This window comes from Mesoplodon mirus (genome assembly GCF_964341445.2).
Source record: "Mesoplodon mirus genome assembly, chromosome: 15".
In the NCBI taxonomy this organism is placed as follows: domain Eukaryota; kingdom Metazoa; phylum Chordata; class Mammalia; order Artiodactyla; family Ziphiidae; genus Mesoplodon; species Mesoplodon mirus.
The window spans coordinates 966,202-987,411 of record NC_138991.1 but is presented as its reverse complement, the minus strand read 5'-3'; the positions used below and the strand labels follow the sequence as shown (position 1 = coordinate 987,411).

Genomic DNA, 21,210 nt, shown 5'->3' with positions numbered 1-21,210 from the left:
TGGAGTGTATCCAGCTATGTAACAAGGTATCTAGTTACTGATCCAGCTATATAACAAGATATCTAGTTACTTATACCTGCTGTGCAGAGAATGAACGTTGAAAACATTTTGCTGGGTGAAATAAGTCGTCGCAGGCCAGCCACTCCTCTTCAAAGCTGACGCCAGGTGGGGGTGGAACGGGGCTAGCCTCCCCTGCTGGCACTTCCTGGAGGCCTCCTGGGCATCACCCATTCCAGAAGGACGGGTCCTGGCGGAGGGGTTGGGGGTCAACCAGAGCCACTCGGACACTGACCTGATGTGTGGGGCTCTGCACAGGGTCAATGGCGTCCATACATCTGGGGCATGCACGCTGTGTGGCCAGGAGGGACCCCCGGGCGCAGAGCCACCCGTTTTACAGATGACAAGCCTATGACTCTCCCTAGGTCCCCTCTGGACTGTGAGATTTTACAGAACACTGCACTTCATATTCCTCCTGGTAGAGGCTTACGGTTCTTGGAGGCTGAATGTTGCCAATTCTGCATTTTACATAGACCCCCAGATGGAACTCAGTGATCAGAGGCCCCCTTGCCTGAGCCAGATCGGGGCAGCAGGAGACTGCAATGCTATGTGAGTCATGAGCAGAGAACAGAGGTGGGCTATCTCCAGGCCCCCAGCAGGCCATCCGAAGAGCTGGGGGACAGACGGCAGCCTGACACCTGGGCAACGCTGCCGGGTCACCAAGGTGAGGCCGGGAACGTCCACACTGCCCACAGCTGAGCACAGACAGCGAATCTGGAAGAAAGCCTGCCCCTGGGGTCTGCAGGCTGAGGTGGCACGGTCGGGGGAGGTGCCCCTGGTTTCCAGAGGGTGAAAGCTGGGCGCTCTGAGCGTGGGACTGAGTCTTCCTAGGGGAAGAGCAATCTCGCCCAGAGAAGGCCTCCAGGCAATTTGCTGTGGCAGCTGTAAGTTTACTACAAACTGGGCCGGTCTGGGGTGGGGGGTGGGGGTGGAGCTTAAAACAGCAGAAATTTATTCTCTCCCAGTTCTGAAGGCCGGAAGTCCAAACTCAAGGTGTCAGCAGGGTCACGTTCCCTCTGGAGGCTCCAGGGCGGGACCCATCCTTGAGCCTAGCTCTCGTGGCCCAGGCGTCCCTGGGCTTGTGGCCACATCACTCACATCTCTGCCTCCATCTTCACACGGCCTTTTCCTCTGTCTGTCCCTCCTCTTCTGTCTCTTGTAAGGACACATTGCGGCCTCACCCAGGTAATCCAGGAGAATCTCATGCGAGATCCTTAACTCAATCCCTGCCGAGACCCTTTTCCCAAACAAGGTCCTGTTCACAGGTTCCAGGCAGTAGGGACGTATCCTCCGGAGGCCACCATTCAGCACTACACTTGGAGAGGCCAGATTGAGGTTTTGGGGGGCCCCCTGCACCCCTCTGCCACCCCCATCCACCCTGCAGAGCTCAGCCATCCCTGTGGCAGAAACAACAGCCGGCCTTGGGGCTTGTGTGGGGTCAGCTCACAGAGAGGCTAGAGGAATTTCAGCTCTGTCAAAACCTCTTGCCTACTAGAGAATGGACTTGAGGACACGGGGAGGGGGAAGGGTAAGCTGTGACAAAGTGAGACGGTGGCATGGACATATACACACTACCAAACGTAAAATAGATAGCTAGTGGGAAGCAGCCGCATAGCACAGGGAGACCAGCTGTGTGACCACCTAGAGGGGAGGGATAGGGAGGGTGGGAGGGAGGGAGATGCAAGAGGGAAGAGATATGGGAACATATGTATATGTATAACTGATTCACTTTGTTATAAAGCAGAAACTAACACACCATTGTGAAGCAATTATACTCCAATAAAGATGTAAAAAAAAACAAAACCTCTTGCCATCTCTGTTCAGATGAATTTGGGAGAAATTTCTAACTATCAACAAACACTCCCAGAAAGATAGTGGCTGAGCCCCAGAACTGCATGGGGTGGGGGGCCTGACCCCTTAATCCGGACCAGACAAGAGGCAGACCAGCGGGAGGCACTGTTGATCCTGTCCTTCCTTTGAAAGAGCAACAGAGCTGGGCAGCCTGCAAAGGGCGCGGAGCAGCCTCAGGCTCCCTGGGGCGCCTGACGCGGGAGCAAACTCCCTCGGCCCAGGTGGAGGCCCCGCGTGCAGACAACCCACTGGTTCTCCCAGACGGACCACAGGCCCTGCGAGTGTGCCCGTCGTCAGGCTGGGGTACAGACGAGGCTTTAAATCCAGGAGTCCTCCTGCGGGCCTTTGAGAGCTGGAAGCGCTGGGCGGGAGGAGACGGCTCGCTGCCGTGACCCAGACGCGGCCCAGGTATCGTCTCTGGCCCGTCCACCAGCGCGTCGGCCCGGGCCTCCTGAGACCCGGAGAGACCAGAGGACGTGTCCGCAGCTCTCACTGGGACCCCGGCATCACTCTCAGCGGTTCAGGGATTAAAGAGGAAAGCAGGGTAGCGGGGGAGTTGCTTAAACATTTGGCTCATTAAGCAGACTGGAAACAAAGGAGAAGGGAAGCTGGTCTGCAGGCCTGTGTGTGTCCCCTGCTGAGGTCAGCGGCTGCCCCCCCACCGCCGCCTGGCTCTGGGTTCTCACTCTCCCTCTGTCTCTGTCTCTGTCTCTCTCTCGATGGAGGGCTGGCATGGGGTACGATCCCCGAGTGGCAGAGGACCGCCCACATCAAGCCACGTTTACCGAGTCCCCAGGAAGGACTCCTGGGCTTTGGGAGCAAAGGGGACGGCAGGTGACAGACTCTTCCAGCCCTGCCGACACCCCCTCCGTCACTCCTGAAGGCTCTGCTTCTGGCTTCGCGCAGGTGGGGGTGGGGTGTGAAGTGACCAGGAGCCCAGGGCCCCTCCCGGGCCCAGAAGCCGCACCTCCTTTCATCTCCCTTGATGTCACGGGACCACCGTGGGGGAGGAGCGATGATGATCCCGCTCCACAGCTTCACAGAGGCTGAGGCTCCGCCAGGTCCAGAGACCTGGCGCCCACAGCTCAAGGCGAGATCGGGTCCAGGTCTGAGTAAGTCCAGAGACGGAGCGCAGGGGCAGGGGCTTTGGGGGGGCAGCAGAGGGAGCCGGGGGCAGGATCGCAGCTCGGTGGCTCCCCTTGCCCTGTGATTTCGCAGCTGGCAGGTGCCTGGGAGGTAAGAATGCAGGATGAGGGATGCTGTGGTTCCCCCGGGGCCACAGGCTCTCAGGCCTCCTGGCTGACTGACCGGGAGCGCTCTCAGCCCAAAACGTGACTGGCTGCGTTTGCGGTCCTTTAAGGCCTAATTTCCAACCGCCAGGTCCCCCCCCTCCCCCCTCCCCCCTCCCCCCCACCGTTGTGTTGGCCTTGGGATCAGTGTGTCAGTGGCTGTTCCCAGTTGCCGCCCACCCCCTGGCTGGCCCTTCTCAGCCTCCCCGTGGCGCCAGATCCTGTGTCCACCTGAAACCCCTCTTCCCTCCTGCCTCCAGGCCAAGTTCCTGCCTCTCTGGAGAGACCATCCGCCTGTCCACCTACACTCATTCCCTCCCTCCTTATAGCAGCAGCTCCCCCGAAGAGAAGAGGAGACAGGCAGCGCCCCACCCAGGCATCCCCAGTGTTCGTACCACGCTGGCTGGGCTCATGCTGGGCCCCAGGGACACAGAGGGGAGCCACAAAATGCCCACCTCAACCTCGGCCACAAGGAGAGCTCACCTGACCTTCAGACTTCTGTTTGGGGTCCTTGCAGTCCTGGGAACCTGCCTCCCCTCTGGGGCTCCAGGGCTGGAGCTCGGGGCTTAGATGCCACAGATCAGCACATTCCATCCCCTTGGCCTGTTATTGGTTTAGAAGTGGACACATGACCCAAGCTAATGAATCTTGGGCTTTTAGCTGGGATGTGAACAGGGAGCTTACAGCCTTAGGAGCTGCATTTTGGGAACTTCGGATGAAAATGGAACAGCAGAGCAAAGATATAGAGAGAAACCTCCTCCTCAGTGATATTGTTGAGCTGCTGGATCAAGCCTCACCTGAACGCTAACTTACCACCGGACTTTTCACCACATGAGCCAATAACATCCTTTTGCTGTTTAAGCCATGTGGGGTTGGGTTTTCTGTCTCTAACAACTAGAATCTGGATAGGCATGGGAGGGGCTAAGGCAGGGGGTGTGGGGGTCTTCCTGTCATAGCCCCTGGATCTGAGCCCTCAGGCCTGCAGTCTGAGAAGCTGGCCCTGTCTCAATACATTCCTGGCCGTGACTCGTTAGCCTGTGTGACCAAGTGTCGTTCAGCACAGCTGCAAGTTCCTGGGTGTTTTAGGAGGAACGACAGCTCTGGTTCAGGAGGAGTTGGGCTCCATAGTGACGCACAACCTCGTGGATTAGCAGGACCACGTTCTGACATTCCTTCCATTTCCTTCATGCTGGGGCCCAGTTCTTCCTGTGCATCATTTAGAGGCAGCAACAGGGGTCAGATGGGGCTGAGGCTGACCAGGCCTTTCTCTGTGTGGGGCCGAGTCAGAGGCCAAGAGTGTGACCGCCTCAGCCTGAGCCAGCCCCATGCCCTTCTATCAGCTGCAGGACGGAGCCACTTCAGGGAGGCCCTGGCCATGGAAGGTGATGACCAGAGGACAGAAACGGACAGGGCGCAGACATGGGGGGATGTCCACCGGCCAACGTGCGTGCGCTCAGCTCCACCACCGTTAAGGCAACGAAAACCATGGCAGCAGTGACAACACGTGTATTCATGGCGTGGCAAAGACGAGCTGCCAGTAACACTCAGCCACGAGGGGTCGTAAGAAATGGGCACACTCGCATCAGGGCGTTTGGTACAAAGTCTCTGGGAACGATCTGGTCGAATCCACCAGAGCTTACCCAGCGCGTCCACTTTGAGAGTCTACACCATGTGAGCATTTCTGAGTGCATCGTACAGGCCCACACCTGAGGGGGGTGCACCTTGTGGGAGGGGACCCGGGGGGCATCGCGGCACCCTCTGTGCGCCAGAGCCCGGCATCGGGACCAACGCTGACCGGCAGGGGCCCCTCCATCTCTTTGATTTCCTGCATCAGGAAAGGCACACGCTATTGGGGAATGAAAAACAGGAGGTCAGTGATAGGAACTAAGGATTTCGTGTCCCTTTATTTCTGTGGGCTTCCAAGGGCATGTCGTGAGGGCTGGCACCCAGGAGGGACTCAATTCCTCCCTCGGATCTGGCTCAAAAGTCTGCCTCAGCAGCACCTGAGCCCATGCTGGGCCCTGCAGCACTGCTCCCTTCAGAAGGTCAGCCCTACCCTTCATCACAGATGCTCCAGTGCCACCTGGGTCCGTCTGGTCCTCTTCCTACCAGCACCCAGCAAACAGTCGGCTCCATCCGCATCGCTGGAACAGAGCGAATGATCCTGACCTTGAGCCCTCCCTCTGGGAAACTGGGGCTGTTTCCATGTACCTGAGGCCCTGTCAGCCTCAAGGTGGGTCTAACTGCTCCCTGGAGCCCAGTGGGGGCTGGGTGGCATAGGCACATCCCCTTAAACACTGGAAGAAACACCCCTGCCCCCGAGCTGAGCCCAATATGGGAGAGATTTCAAGAGGAGTTAAGAGTCCAGAGAGAGACCGAGGGCTCTGGCGACATCCACGGCCAGCGACCACCTCTCCAGGCGGCCCTGGAGCACTGGCCAGTCAATGGGATTAGATAGTCATTTCAAGATGCCCCCAAGGTCCTGCCATGCCCCAGGCTCCTGGAGGCCCACAGAATGGCTGATCTTTAAATATAGGCAGCGAGACTTCCTGAGAGCCACCCTCCCAGGCAGGGAAGGAGCCTTGTCCTCACGGGGCCCCACATGGCCCCTCCTCAGCCCACACTGGTTTCAGGAACACAGACCTGTGGGCCATGCCCAGGGTGCAGGGCGGAGCAGTGCTCCTGGGGGCGAGGCGGACACAGCCCTGGCTTCATTTCTCCCCGCGCGCAGGAGCTCCGGACGCGCGCTGCTGGGGTGCCTCTGGGGTCTGAGCAGCCTGGGCCCGCATCTGTGTGCTGCTGACACTGGCCGGGGCCAGGGCGGTCTCTCCGACTCCAAGCTGCAGCCTCTGCTGCTGTGCAAAGCGGTATGGCAGTCCCTGCTTCTCTGGGAAGCCCTGTGGGCGGCACCTCTTCTGGGGCACACCCCAACGCCACACCTGTTGTCTCTGTGTGCGTGGGGGACTCACTACAATGACCTTGAGCCTAACGAGCCTTAAGGCACAGACCACACATGCAATACCATGCACACATGTATACCCACACACACCAATCACATGCACACTGCACACACGTGCAAACCCAAACATGTTCACAGATGTGTACACTTACACACATGTACACACATGGTCCTCACCAGTCCTGTGTAGCCTCAGCTGTTTCCTTAGGCTCTGCCACCCCTGATGGCAGCTGGCTGGACCCCTGGGACCCGGCTGTGAGACCCTGACAGGGTCACGGTTGACCAGTGCTCATGGCCCAACCCAATTTCTCTGTCACTTGCACATGTTTGGAATGAAACTGACCTCTGAGACTGGTGCTGGGTCAGATCAGAGGGCACAACTGCGCCCCCAGTGGACGCTCGCCCCACATGTCCTCCTTCTACTCTGAGGAAGATGTTACACAGGCTGGGTACCAACCTCGGCTCCTCCACTTACTGCCTTTTCGACCTGGGGCAAATTGCTTACTTGTTCTGCACCTCTGTTTCTTCACCTGAACAACAGGTTCACATCAGAAAGAGCTGCACGGCTGTGCAGTTTACACAAGATCTTCAAGCCCAGGGCCTGACTTCTGGCAAGCAGGCAGGAAGCGTGGGCCCCTGGCCTGGAAGGGGGACTGGGGTCCTCCTTTCACAGACGGGGAAATTGAGTCCAGGAGGCAGCAGTGATGTGTCCCGGGTCCCACGGTGACTTCACAGGTGAACTTGTGTGGCCCAGGCCAGCCCCAGCCTTGTGTAGCCATTTACCCTAAGGTTTTCATATTGCTGCCCTCGTATTCCCTTCAGTTTTATTCATATCATATCGAGAGCTTCAGCAGCCCTGGGGAGGAAACCACAAAGATGAGCACGTTACTCTAACTGGAAATTAATGTACTGCGGCAGTTCTAGAAGAAAAACAAATTATCTAAATATTTCAGATGGGGTAATAAAAAATTTCCAGTTTGCAGCTGCATGTTCTGCTCCATTCACCACTTCAATGCCCAGATTGATCCTCTGTTACTTGGTCACTGAGCCAGCCTTGAGATGGCAGAGAGAGGCAGGGGCACCACGGATGCTGTGAGGAGGCAGGCTTGCCCTGTCCTTGCAGTGGCCACCTCCCTGCTCTTGGCTCTGGGGACGAGCGTAGCCCCAGGCCTCCAGAGCCGGGGTGGAGTAGGGGTTGACCTTTTAGCTTTATGATCAGAAAACTGAAAGTTCAGCCTCTGCTCGTTGTTTGCACTAGCCAGCACCAAATGTTGGCTTCCACTGTGCCCTTTCAGGGACCGCCTTCCCTTTTCCTCTCCTCCCTTTCAACATCTTTCATAGCCCGCTTCCTCCAGGGAGCCCACGTAAGGAATCCGGCACGTGGCTCTTGCTCTCTGAACTTGTGGAACCCACACAGTCCCAGCCCCAGGGTCTCATGCCAAAATCTACACTGTCTCACATTGTCCTTGTGTAGACCCTATGGGTGCCCCGTGCACATCACCTCAGTCCTCTTGTTTCTGTGATGCCAGTGGCTTCTCACTGCAAGCCCTGCTGGCTCCTTCCTGAGGGCTTCCCCTAGCTGCATGAGGTGCTCATGCTAAGCTGGGCACAGGGTGGGCTGGAAGGGCCAGGAAGCTAAGATAATCCTCCAGGGCAGCTTTCAACCAGCAATGGAGGGAAATGCAAATGAGATAACCCAGCGTACACGCCAGACACTGGAGCTCTCACACGGCTGGTGGGGTGTGAGATGGTACAGCCATTTTGGAAGACTGCTTCACAATTTCTTATGAAGTTCAACATACACCTCCCCGATCACCCAGCAACTTAACTTCTAGGTAATTATGCAAAAGAAATGTTAAAATATACCCATGTGAATTTCGGGGCAGCTTTATTCACAATACCCAAGACTCAGAAATGACTCCACTGTCCAATATGTAAATGGACAAACAAAGAGTTATATTCATTTAACAGAATAGTATTCAGCAATTAAAAAGAATGAAGTGCTGACATGCTACAACATGGATGAACCTCGAAAACATTATGCTAAGTGAAAGAAGCCATTCAAAAGAGTATTTATTGCATGATTCTATTTATATGAAGTTCTAGAACAGGTAAACTAAGAAATGGGGATAAAAGTAAGAACAGTGGTTGCCTGTGATGGAAACGTTCTATAATTGATCATGGTGGAGGTTACATTGGAGTATGCATTTCTCAAAACTCATTGAACGTAAATTATTGAATGTAAATTATACCTCAGTAAAAATGTTCATACTTGATCACTCCAAAAGTTACATAGACGAATGAAGAATATGTGGAATACACATAAGAGCACAGAGTAAAAACAAAACCAAAAATCACTTGCAGTTATACTCCCCAGAGTTCATCACTCTGGACAGTTTTCTTTCTACAGTCATATTTCCCATATTTGGGATTCTACTATTCACATTGCTTTGCAGCCTGCTTGCAACGTCTCCAGCTGTCCTCCGTGCCCACCCCCTACCCTTCTCCACCTCAGACTGCACCGGTGGGCCCGGCCAGTGGGTGGCAAAATCGGGAGACCAGAGGGTGAGAGGCCAGAGAGGCCGGTATTTGTTCCTGTGGCTTCTTCTACTAGGTCACCTTGGGCTGGTCATGCCCTCAACAAAAGATGACAGCTCCTCTTGGGGAGCGGCCCTGAGAACACTGCCCTTCCCGAGTCCGGGAACCCCTCCTTCCCCCTTTTCCTTGGAGTCTGCTGACGTCACAGCTCTGCTGCTCCAGCCCTGGGTTCCCGCAGAATTCCTGCGGTGCCCTAAACCCGCGCACACCCTCCTAACCAGCCCCCTTGTGAGTAAACGCCCATGAATCGTTCTAATTTGAGCAGGCCATCAGTTTCCCGTCTGATCCTGACGGCGCAGCGCTGGTGAGCACGGCTGCCAGTCCCCAGGCTACAGCGGTCCCCGCTGGACTAGCAGCTCTGACACAGCAGCCCGGAGGAGGACGCGTCCCCATAGCTACGGGGTGAGGCAGCGCTTCCGGCCAAGCAGGCGGGGAGGAAGGCCCGCCCCCGCCGGCCCGTCCCCGGCTTCCCGTGAGGCGTTGCGAGGCGCGACGTAGCCGGAAGCGGGTGGCGGTGGGGTGGGTGGTCGGCGCTCGTCCTCGGTGTGGTTCGCGGCGCGGCCGACCCCGGCCAGGACCCCGGCCCGACCCGGCGCGCAGGATCGAGCCCTCTGCCCGGTAAGCGCGCGGCCGAGGCCCCGAGGCCCCGAGGCCCCGGCTCCCCTCGGGCTGGTTCACGGCCCCTCCCGGCGGCCGCCTCCGCCCAGACCCACACCCGCCCCGAGGCCGCTGTCCGCAGGACCTGGAAGCGCCCACCCCGCCCTCCCCCGGCCACCCCGGGGCTAGTCCACGGGCCCCCGGCCGTCCCCCCTCCTCTGGCCGCCCCCGCTTGGACCCCCCCCCCCCGCAGCTCGCTCCCGGCCCCCAGCCTTCTTTCCTCTGAGGCTGTCACGGGCCGCTGCCCACCAACACCCCCTCCGTGGGGCGAGCCGGCCCTGCCCCGTCCCTTCCTTCGGAACCAGGAGCTGGTTTGGACACAGGGTCCCGTCAGGCCGGGTCTGAGTTCTGAAGGGTCTTCCACTCCTAAGAGGGAAGGGTCCTCCCCCTCGGTGTTGGAGAGGCCGGTCTAATCGGAAATGGAAGCCTCGCCCTTGGTGGCCGTGGGTGATCGTCTTGGGGGAGGGAGAGGAAACTAAGAAGGGACTTTGGAGTTCTCTGTCAGTGTCCGTGCGTTTCGGTAGAAGAACTGTGCTTCTCGTCTGCCCTGTTAAACAGCTTCATCGCTGACCACCCATGTGAGAGTTAATTGTGTCATTTAGTGTAGGCCTAACGGTTCCGCCATCCTCTGTGGGGCTGTGATAATGGCCTAGGGGATAATTAGCGTTTTAAGTTGGCTTTGGCATCCCTTCCTGGGACCATACCCTGCAGAAGTTCAGTAGTAATGGTGTTTTAAGGTGAGAAACGGTTGTTCTTTGGTGTCGGTGCTTCGGGGGCCTCAGGTGGTTTCTGAGAAAGATGAGCAGGATTTCTGCCTGTCGCCTGTATAACAGCCCCAAGCGGTGTCCCTAAGTCATCCCTTTTCATCTCAGGCATTCAGGAAGTCCCAACTTAAGGAACAGCGTTCTGCCGTCTGACAAGTGTCTTCTTCCGTAAACTGAGAAGTGTTATTTGGTTCACCGTTTACTGAGGCCATGTTCACTTGCAGAGAGCTATGTTTGGTTTCAAGCATTAATGCAGGAGTTCTTGGATTATTTTTCAAGACAAACTATAGTTTTGAAAGTTAGGAAGTATTTGTTTTTTATGTATTAAAGTTAGCATTTCACAGAAGTACAGAATTCTCACGTCCAAAAAAAGTTCCTTTTCAATCCGAGCCAAGTCATTTACTTTTCACGTATTTTCCTTGCAGTACTCTTGCAGACACTCTCTCTGCCTTCTTTTACGCAGTTAGAAATTCAGGGCAGGCTCACCCCAGTTCTGACTTTTGTTTGCCTGGGTCCTGTTGGCCAGAACGGGATCCTCTGGGCAGGCACAGTTCTCTGGAAAGAGCTCCCAGGGGCCACCCATTTCTGCCTTCGCTCTGTGGGTGACTGGAGCTCAGCGCGAGGACAGAGTCCCACCTGGATGGGTCGGGCTGGGTGCTGGGTGCTGGGCAGGATTGTGGGTTCAGGTGTTTGCCTTCGAGACCATCATGCACAGCACAGAGAAATACAGAGCAGAAAGGCGCCTCCGGCGAGCCCTTGGCTTTGTTTCCCTCAGTTACAGAAAGCAGACATTTGTCTCCTAACCTCAGCTGGCTCAGAAGTGGGCGTTGTGGGCGTTAGGCATCCTGGGGCTCAGGATTCAGGAGGCCTGGGTGTGGGGAGAGGCAGGGTCCCCTTGGGGAGTAACCGAGGGTGACTGCTGCCCCTGGGATTTTCACGCTAAAGCATTGGCAGGGAAGCTGGTTGGAGCCGTCCCTCACAGACAGTGGCGTGTGCAGGGTCAGAGGCTGGAGACACCCCAGCAGCCCACGTGTGTGGCTCTGTCCCTTAAGCGGCCTGTGTGTCCTGAGAGGACGCACGCTGCCGGGGGAGCCGGAGGGACAGCCTGCAGGTCCTGGTCACGAGGGAAGGGCCAGCCTGAGACTCAGGCTGGGCATCCATGGGGTTACTTTACTGCCGACACCACGCTGAGCTCCCTCCCCATGCCCAGCCTGAAACTTACCGGGCCACCACTTGAACTTGAACTTGAACTTTGCGGAAGCTAGGAGATCTATAAAGAAGTAAATGGGTTTTCTCTTCAGCTCAGGCTGTGTGGCTGCTGTTCCCCGGCAGTGTCCCCCTGAGGCGCGGTGGGAGGTCTGCTGGTCCATAGGCCCCTGTCCTTGCCCTGCTGTGGCCATGCTGTCTGTCACCTCCATCCTTCAGATGGTCCCAGGGAGGCCAGCCTCTTCCTGCGTCAATCGGGGCCACTGCTTCCGCCCCAGGCCAGTAGCCTCCCTGCACTGGTAGTAAGGTAGAGGGGCTGCGGGGGCCGAGCATGTGGGGCTCCCTGTCTTCGGATACTGTCAGCTCAAGTCTGGTGTGTCGCCCTGAAAAGGGGAAATGAGATTTAACAGCCAGTCTGAGCACGTTTTGTGAAGACCACCCCTTGCTGTGAACTTCACCAGAAGACGGATGTTTTTATAAATCATGTGGTCTTGATAGTACGTGATGAGCGGCCTCCAGTAATTGTGCATTGCCCCTAATAATCACGTTGTGGTTGGCCCGGGAGCGTCCAGACTGATCTCGGCTTTTCTTAGCACGTGGAGAGCAGGTTCCTGCAGTCAGTAGCCCTGTTCCCCTGCAGCTTCCAAGCAGCTTCACGGAATTTCTTGAAGTCATACTTTGTAGTGTGTTTGCACCAAAGGTTGATCTTCTTGTGAAGTGACCAATTTGGAAGTTGAAAAGTTTGTTTTTTCTCTTTCACAGCGCCATGGCCAGCCCGAGAACCAGGAAAGTTCTTAAGGAAGTTCGGGTGCAAGATGAAAACAACGTGAGTGTCCGCTTTTCCTTGACCCTCGGCTTAGGTTCCGGGTCCTCTCAGAGTCCTCCCTCCCTGTCACCGTTGGCCTCCCAGCCAGCCTCCCTCTGCCCGCTCTGGGGGCCCTGCCCCGCCCCGGCTGAGTCGCCTGGGCGCTCTTCGCAGGTGTGTTTTGAGTGCGGCGCCTTCAACCCTCAGTGGGTGAGCGTGACCTACGGCATCTGGATCTGCCTGGAGTGCTCGGGGAAGCACCGCGGGCTCGGGGTGCACCTCAGGTCAGTGCCCTCTGCTCCTGGCCTGCCGCCTGGCGGGTGACGGGAAGGTGCGGGCCACCCACAGGCCGGCTCCTACCCGCTCCGGCGCTCCGGTGCTCCGGTGCTCCGGCACAGGAGGTGCACGAGTCTAATTCCAGCCTGTTTGGGGTGGGCTCTTGGATGCTGGTACTGGTGGCGAGGTCGGCCCTCTGGTGTGTAGCTTTGTCCGTTCCGTCACTATGGACAAGTGGAAGGACGCGGAGCTGGAGAAGATGAAGGCGGGCGGGAACGCTAAATTCCGGGAGTTCCTGGAGTGTCAAGAGGACTATGACCCCTGCTGGTCCCTGCAGGAGAAGTACAACAGCAAGGCCGCCGCCCTCTTCAGGGACAAGGTGAGGACAGGCCGCCTGGCCGTGTGCAGGCTGCTCCGTCCGTCGGCCGCTGTAGTGGTTCCAGGAGCTGAGATCTCCTGTGGGTTCTGACACGACACGGAGGCCACATGCAGTCCACACACAGACAGGACGCGTGGCCCCAGCTCGCCCCACCCAAGGGGAAGCAGGTGGCCTGTGACTAGGAGGGCTGAGGGATGGGCCCTCCTCGCAGCCCCTGGGGAGCGCTGCAGAGGGAGCCCGGGCGCCACGCCGACCGAGAGCTCGCTCACTCTGCCCGTCATGAGAGCCAGTCTCGATGTCGGCGCCTGCAGAGCCCCGGCCCGTGGCAGCTGAGCCCGAGGGGCTGTGTGCGGGGCAGGCGGCATCCACGCTGCCTGACACCCTGGCTCCCTCTGCAGGTGGCCGCTCTGGCCGAAGGCAGAGAATGGTCTCTGGAGTCATCGCCCGCCCAGAACTGGACCCCACCTCAGCCCAAGACGCTGCCATCCTCTGTCCACCGGTAGCTACTTGTCTGGCCTACGGGCCGGGCTCTGGGCCGGGTTTGCCCGGCTCTGACCTTAACTGTGGCTCAGGGTCCCTGTGCTGTTGCGGTAACAGCTCCAGTTGTGAGCCGTTTCTGAAAGTCAGTGAAAAAACAACTTTTTAAGTCACAGTTCAAACTTTTAGTAGAAATTCAGCCAGTAAAGGTACATCTGAAGTAGAAGCACCGTTCCCCGTTCCTCAGATCTGTGCCCACAGCACGTGGCATCTCTGTAGGACCCAGTCTTGCTGCTGTTTACGTCTCCTGTCCTGCCTGAGGGCTGCCCACGTCCCCAGGGTGACCCATCCCCCTGGCGGGCATCCTGTGTCCTCTCGTGGGTTGGAGGCTGGTGTTCCGGGGTGACCGGTCTCAGAGAGAGCTCCCTGTTGACGCCAGGGGTGCCCAGCAGCCCTCCCCTCCTCCTCCCCCTTGTGTGGCGAGATGCCTGTCGGAAGGGCTCCAGATCCCTGCCGAGCGCTTGCTTCGGCCTCGACCCCTGCGGCCTCCCTGCAGGCACGGGCAGGCGTAGAGCTGCTGTGCCCCCACCCAGGCTGCAGCGCCTCCCCCTGCTTCTTGCCGGCTTCAGCCGCTGTGTCTAAGCCTGAGCCACCCTCTGCTCCAAGCTTTGGAGGAGCCAGGTGTGAGCAGGTGGGCGTGACGGCACCTCCCAGAGACCCCCGTGGTCCTGTGGGCGTGTGCCCACCCCCTGTCGGCCTCTCTGACCTCTGACCCTCCATTGCAGAGCCTCTGGCCAGCTGCGGAACTCCACCACCTCCGCGGACAAGGCTTTCGAAGACTGGCTGAATGATGACCTTGGCTCCTATCAAGGGTAAGGCCTCCGGAGGGCTCGGGGAAGCTGGGGGAGGCCCAGGCAGACCTGGCCCCCGGGAGTTTGGCCCCTGCGAGGGTTGGGGGAGGCTGCTGCCCGCATGTGCAGGGGGTGCAGAATCGGCAGGCCTCCTGGGGTGCCGCCTGGCAGCCCAGGTTCAGGTTGGGGGCTTGAGTGGAGAGAAAACTGCTAAGAATGCTTGCGAGCAGAAAGGATGTGTTTCCTTCCTGGAACCTGCCTGACCTGTGGTCGAGCCTGTCCCACTCCCTGCAGTGACCGGCTGTCGCTTTGGGTCTCGCCAGGTCCTCTGGCAGGTGCAGCAGGAGGGCCTCGTCCCACGAACAGAGGAGAGCCTGACCCCACACTGGGGTGTGGGAGCCGCACGTCCTCCGGGGTGCCCGTCCCGGGTCTGGGCACCTCTGCACCCCCAGCTGTCGGGAGCAGCAGGGCTGTTGCTTGTGTCCCCGCCAGGGCCCAGGAGAACCGCTACGTGGGGTTTGGGAACACGGTACCGCCTCCGAAGAGGGAAGACGACTTCCTCAACAGCGCCATGTCGTCCCTGTACTCGGTGAGGACGCCCGTCCTGGCCGTTCCCCGCTCCCCAGGGGCCTCCCGGAGCCTGGCTGTCCTGGGATCATGCGCTGCCCCGTCTCACAGAGGCCCCCCTCCCTTTCCTTCACTGACGTCCTCTTCTTAAAGCGCTGCTTACGGTGTTTAATCCCACGTGTGTTTTGTCGTTTGTTTACTTTGGCTACAAAACACATCCCTCAGATTTAGCAAGCCTCGTTTCCTCTGAGCGGAGCCCTCCTGGCCGCCCGCTCCTGGCAGAGCCTCCCAAGCGTGTGGGTTCTGGACCAGGGCTGCCCCAGGGAAGAAGGGGGCTGTCGGCCTGGCCCCCTGTGCGGGAGCCTGTTTTCCAGAAGCGCCTCCCAGGCTGTAGCATGTGTCTCCGTGTGGCCCCGCCCCGCCCTGGGGAAGAGGCCCACGCACTTGTCTTCTCAGTTCCTCACGAGGGTCCCTCCGCGGTTCCTTCAGGTGGAGCAGGCCGAGTTGGGGTTTAAATGAAGAATTTCTATTTCCAAATTGCTTTCATCTATCTTGGAGGCTTAGGGGAAACAACCTTGGACTCAGAGGAAGGAGGACAGCTTTCAGTGCCCCCAGCGCCCCGTGGTCTGTCTGGAGGGGCGGCGGGGCGCTGCGGGGGAAGGCGTGTCTCCAGGGATCCGGGCCAGGAGCTGCTTCTGGGGCCCTGGCTGCGTCCTTCCCACAGAACGTGGGTGCGAGGCGGCCGGCGCGTGTCTGAGGAGCGCCCCCTTGGTGGCCACATGTGGAGCCACCGTGTGGCTTCTGTGTCACTTCCTTTCAGGGCTGGAGCAGTTTCGCCACTGGAGCAAGCAGGTTTGCCTCAGCAGCTAAGGAGGGTGTAAGTAGCCTGTCCCGTCATGCGGCCGCGCAGGCCAGGTGGCTCTGGGAGACCAGGGGGTCCTGACGGGGCTCAGGCCACGCGTGCATGTGCCCTGAGGGGGTTCCGGCGAGCGGCCTCTCGCCCTGGCGAGTCCTCCAGGCCCCACGGACGTTCTTTGCTGTGACAGCTGGTGGTATACCGGGCAGAGCGGAGCTGCCTGCAGGGGCTGGGCTGGCTCCAGAAGGCGGGTGCCGGCAGGGGGTCAGGGTGACCCAGGTTTCCCTGCCTCCTCTCCCCCGGCGCAAGCGAAGCCTGGAGTTGCTGCTGCTGGGTCTCCAGGGTATAGACAGCCCGAGTTTCCTCTTGCCCTCGCCTGCTCCTGGGCTCGAGGCGAGGCAGGACTTGAGGGTTTTGTCAGAACAGGCAGCTGGGTCGTGGGCACGTGCGCGGCTCCTGGCAGTGACTGGGTGGAGGCCAGGCAGGAGGGGACAGGACAGAGGCGTGCGCGAGGATACGGGCCTGGCGAGGAGACCCTGTCGTGGTGGGGACAGGAACGCCCGGAGCAGGGACGGGAGGCTGCCTGGCAGGCTGACGCAGAGCACACAGGCCCTGGAGAGGCCAGGACAGGAGTTTCTGAGGGCCAGAGCCCGCGGAGGAGTCTGGCGTTGGGGCACCAGCGCTTTGCCACGTGGCCTCTGCTGATTCTTTCTGGGGCTTTGCGGGGCTGCGGTGGGGATCCAGGCCTTTCCCTCTTTACTTATTATGAGAGCGGCCGGGGTGCTGGGCAGGGGTGAGAGGTGTGACCAGACCGCACTCGGCAGCGACGGGGAGAGCTCGCTAGAGAGGGACCTGCCCCACCTGTGGGCCTGTGGGCGGCCTGTGCGCCCTGCATTCCAGAGCAGGGAGGCCGGCATCAGCCCTGCTCCCTCACCCTGGGTGCCCCTCCCCTGACGGCCTCCCTCCAGGGGAAGCGGGTGTGGTGGGCAGCTTTGCAGGGCCCCTTAGAGCTGCCGTGGGGTGAGCACCAGTGCCTCGCGGCCGTCAGGAGACCCGCACGGGTGTCTGGGCCCCAAGGATGTGCAGCCCCCGTGGCTGGTGTCAGGCGGCTGACCAGAAAGCCCTTTCTCTGTGTTTCCTTTCAGGCGACAAAGTTTGGATCCCAGGCAAGTCAAAAGGTAACAAAGGAAGCCTCTGCATTCGTGCTCTCAGGGTTTCTAGGCTGGTCGCCTGCTTCGTGCCCTGCGCTCAGGGGAAGGGCACTTCTGCGGGCAACTCGGGCGCTGACAGGCCCGTGCATGCATTTGCCTCCCAGGCTCACGTGTCCATGTGTCACTTTGGGCGCCTGTGGGTTAGCAGGTGGAGGAGGCTTAGATCCTCCCCCGTCCCTGGTAGGGGGGCAGCCATAGGCCCCTGTGCCATTGGCCTCGTGGGGAAGGAGGCTCTGTGCCATGTCAACCGCACACGGGAGGCCCAGCGCCCCCCAGGGGACCGGGCTCTGCATCCTGTGGCAACAGCGTGCCTCTGTCCCTGGTTAGCGCCCTCCTTTCTCGTGGGCGGCGTCTCGGGCCCTGGTGTTCGTCTTTTCCTCACACCTTGGCTGGCAGCCCCGGCGGTCCCGGCGTGGTGCCAGGCCGTCCAAGAAGCCTCGGGGGCCACGCGGGCCCCCTCACGCCCCGAGGGCTGATCTCTCTGAGCCCCTATCTCAACTCCCTAATCGCTCGCTCCTACCGTGCTGGAAAGGTCCCAGGTGGGAGGCGCCGGGTCTGGTGAGCGTGCGGTGCCCACGGGACCCTGTCCTGGTTGTTGCTGAACAGCGCTCCCACCGCCTCGCTCTCTCTCCCACCCCCACCCCCCGTCTCCCCATGCTGTCTGGGTAAAGTTCTGGGGTTCCAAGCAGCAGCCAGAGCTGGTAAGGCCGCACCCATGCTCGTGCATGCCACCCCCACCCCCCGTTGTATGGTGCGTGCCCTGCTCCGAGGGGCCCACGCTGTGGCCTGCATGTCGGTGCTCCCTGTCCTCACGCTCAGAGCGGCTCCCCAGCCCGATGGGCTCCCGCGTGGCCTGTCCACGGTGCTCGGGCGTCCACGTCTCAGGCAGGAGGCGCGGGATCCGGAACCTGAGGCGGCTGCTGCAGCGGTGCTGGAGAGCCCTGTGCCAGTGGCGAAGGCCCCACTCCGTGGTTGCCTCCCCTCCGTCCTGCCTGCACCCCACCCAAGCTGCTGGCCTGGGCTCGCTCCCCGGCTGCATCCCCTGCTGTCCCAACGCCCGCAGGGTGCCTGGAGGGCAGGTGGGGCTTGGGATCCACCCGTCTGTGTCGGGGGGATGCCAGGGGCTGTTCTCCTGGGATGGATCCTGTGGGCTCCGACGGGGAGAGCCTGATGGTGGCCACCAGATGGGGTGGACTTCCAAGAGCTGGCTGCTGTCCCGAGCCCCTTCCCAGGGCGCGTAGGCAGGGGCAGCGGTCTCCAGCCTCTGCGACAGCCTGGAGCATCGGGTGCTGGTGGGCTGCTCGCCGTCTTCAGCCTTCCCTCCGCGGGCGGGACTCGCAGTCCTGAGGTGAACGTGCTGCCACGTACGCGGCTTTTTCTCATCGCATCTGTCCTTCCAACAGGCATCAGAGCTGGGCCACAGTCTGAACGAGAGTGTCCTCAAACCTGCCCAGGAGAAGGTAACGCGGGGACTCCGGTACTCGGCTGCGTGCGTCTCCCGTGGGCCTCGTTCGGGGGGCACCTGGTGCTGGGAGGCACTGTTCGGGCTTCAGACCCCCGTGCTCACTCCCTGTGTCCCCAAGCGTGTGTCGTGCCTGTGGCTCTCGTCCCCCAGCCCTGCAAGGCCTGGCCTTGTACTCTGCTCCCGCGTGGCTGTGTGTGTGCCCAGCCCCTCACCCCAGAGGAGGCCAAGGCGGCGAGAGAAGCTCCCGGGGGTGGGGGGCATGCGGTTTGCGGCCAGTGCCAGCCTGTGCTCGGGAGACCACCGGAGGAGGGTCCGAGCGAGACCGGCCCGGGCTGCGGTGTGGTCGGCTTGCTCCTTGCCTTCACTTCTGGGGAGGGGGCGACGCGGCGCGGAGACAGGTCCCCTGACAGGTGTCGGTGGGCATTGTCCTTTGTCAGTAATGGGCAGCGGGGCATCTGCCTCGGCTATGACGATGCTGTTTCGATCCACCAGGTGAAGGAGGGAAAGATTTTTGATGATGTGTCCAGTGGGTTCTCTGAGTTGGCGGCCAAGGTAGGGAAGCCCCGCCTGACAGGCGGGCTCGGCTGAAAGCGTCTCCATATTCCAAGGAGCCCGGAACCGCGAGCAGGAAGGGCCGGGCGCTTCATGCCCCGTATGGCTTCTTGGCCCAAGGGGCCTGTAGGACGTGAGGAGGGTCAGGTAGACGCTCCGGTGCCGACAGCCTGAGGAATATGGAAACAGCTTGACGGGCACCCGTCACAGCCACTAACCTGTTGCTTCTTTTCTTTCTGCCCTTGTCTTGCTGCTGCCGACCTCCCCTGGTGAGTGCGCTGGGGGTGGCCGCCTTCTCTGCCTTAGCGCTGCTGGGGGTGGGGCGGGGGTCGGGTTGGCATTTGTCCTGCTTCCCACCCAGGAGTTTCTCCGCTGAGCTCCTGGGGCCACAGCCTCTGCGTCCACACAGCGGGCATCCTGCCGTCCCTGGCAGAGCCTGCCCGGGACGAACCGCCCGAGCCCCGTGGTGTCGCCGTGTTCCTAAACTTCACCCAAGTCTCTCAACTCTGCACTTGGCATCAGAGCCCAGGCTGAGCGCCTACGTCTCCTTCCAGGTCCAGGGAGTTGGTAGCAGGGGATGGAGGGACGTCACCACCTTTTTATCTGGGAGAGCGGAGGACCCGTTGGACAGGTATACTGGCCACCCTTCCCGAAGTGGGCCCCCTTCCGTGGCATTCTCCCCTGGGGTCTCTGGGAGGCAGGTGTGTCTCCCCCAGGGGCTCAGGGGTCACAGTGCAGAAACCCCTGGAGCCCTGGGGGTGCAGAGAGGCACGTCGGCCCCCTGACCTCTTGCTCTGAAGCCCTGCCTTCGACCTCGTGGGAGCTGCCCCCATCCAGGGCTGGGGAGGGAGAGAGTCTCAGCCTTGCCTCTGGGACAGGCTGAGGGAGAGGGGGTGCGGCTGGGCTCTGACCCACCTCCCAGGACTCTGGAGCACTCAGGGCTCCCGCCCGGGCCTTTCTGCTGCGAGCCCAGACTGGTCAGCCTTCTCCTTCTCTGACCCCAGGTGGGACCCTGGGGATCTGGTGCGGGCATGGATGGTCTCGGGCCAGGCCCGGAGCAGCGGCCACTCCGGCCGTGGCGCGTGCTGTCCGTCTGCCCGAGGCCTGGGCGTGTTTCCCATGCTCGTGGACGGAATGCCTCAGTGCTTCCCCCTTTGCGTGCTGTCCGCTGTGCTCAGTGGTGTGACTGTGGTTTGAGGGACTGAGGGACTCCATGGTGCAGAGAAGGGTCTGGGGTTTTTTTCCCCTTAATCGTTGCAGGAAACCAGCACTTTATGTTTTCCTTCAAAACGTCCTGCGTTTGGGTGGGGCTGGTGGAGAGGCGGCTCCGGTGGCAGGAGGCCCGAGTCCCTCCCACAGGCTCCACGGCCTCAGCTCCATGGCGGAGCCGCCCTGAGGCTGGGTTTCCTCTGCCCTAGAGCGAGAACAGCGGCTCTGGGACCCTGAGTGGCACTGGCTGAGTGCCCTGGTTGGGGGTGGGGCTCTGGCTGGGGGCTTGGACTCGGCCTTGATCCCCGTTCTCTGGGGAGGAGCCTGGGGAAGACCAGGCGGCTCAGGGCCACGCCGGCGACCTTCTGGACCTTCTGGTTCTGGGAGCCGCTCAGAGACCGCTCTCTGTCCCAGAGCCCCGGAGGGCCGGAGCTGTCCGAACAGCGGCGGGGACAGCTCCCACAGCACCACCGACCGGGACTTCTGGGAGGCCTTCGGGAGCACCGACCCTGCTAGGGCCCACAGGTCCCCGAGCAGCAACAGCTGGACGTGTGCAGACCCCTCAGGCGACAAGAGGAGCTCAGACGGCTGGGACGCGTGGGGCTTGGGCCCCGCGTCTGCGTCCAGCAACGGGGACGGCGACAACATGGGTGGTGGGGAGGCCTGGGGGGGCGGGGCGGAGGGCAGGGCCAGGGCCAGGGCCGTCAAGGAGGCGGCACCGCCGGCCCCCGTGGACGACGGCTGGGACAACCAGGACTGGTAGGGTGCAGCGGCCACGCCGCCTCCTCGCTCCTTTTCACCCAAGAAGCAACGGCTGCGCGGGAAGACAGCCTCCGCGGGGACCCCAGGGGCGTGTGCCTCCCTGTCCCCGCTCTCCTGGGGCCCTGGGCCGGGTGCTGTCGCAGGAAGGGCTCCCTGCTGCTGCGGGATCGGCCACACCCAGCCCCCACCCCCAGCGCGCTCGGTAATAAAACACCCCAGCAGCGCCCGCAGCTACCCGGTGACCGTGACTGAGGCCTGTGTCTCCTTGAAGCAACTTTTCACTTCCCGGTCGCTCTCATTCTTTCTTCCTTTGGAAGAAACTTCCTGGTGTTTGAGAGCCGCCACCTGCCCCCTACCCTCCGCTCCCCAGTGCGTCTCTGCACCAGTGCCGGCCTGTGTCCGCCCGACCCAAGCACCGC

General features: G+C 60.6%; 1 protein-coding gene across 1 annotated transcript; it reads left to right on the top strand.

Moving 5' to 3' along the window:
* Positions 1 to 9,245: 9,245 nt before the first annotated feature.
* On the top strand, positions 9,246 to 21,043 carry ARFGAP1 (ARF GTPase activating protein 1). Its single transcript, XM_082600573.1, has 13 exons — positions 9,246 to 9,372; positions 12,144 to 12,207; positions 12,361 to 12,470; positions 12,670 to 12,841; positions 13,240 to 13,340; positions 14,104 to 14,190; positions 14,662 to 14,758; positions 15,557 to 15,613; positions 16,738 to 16,770; positions 18,207 to 18,263; positions 18,761 to 18,820; positions 19,375 to 19,451; positions 20,444 to 21,043. Exons 2-13 carry the CDS (start codon positions 12,148 to 12,150, stop codon positions 20,790 to 20,792), a joined length of 1,260 nt encoding a protein of 419 aa, XP_082456699.1. The 5' UTR covers positions 9,246 to 9,372; positions 12,144 to 12,147; the 3' UTR covers positions 20,793 to 21,043.
* Positions 21,044 to 21,210: the final 167 nt, after the last annotated feature.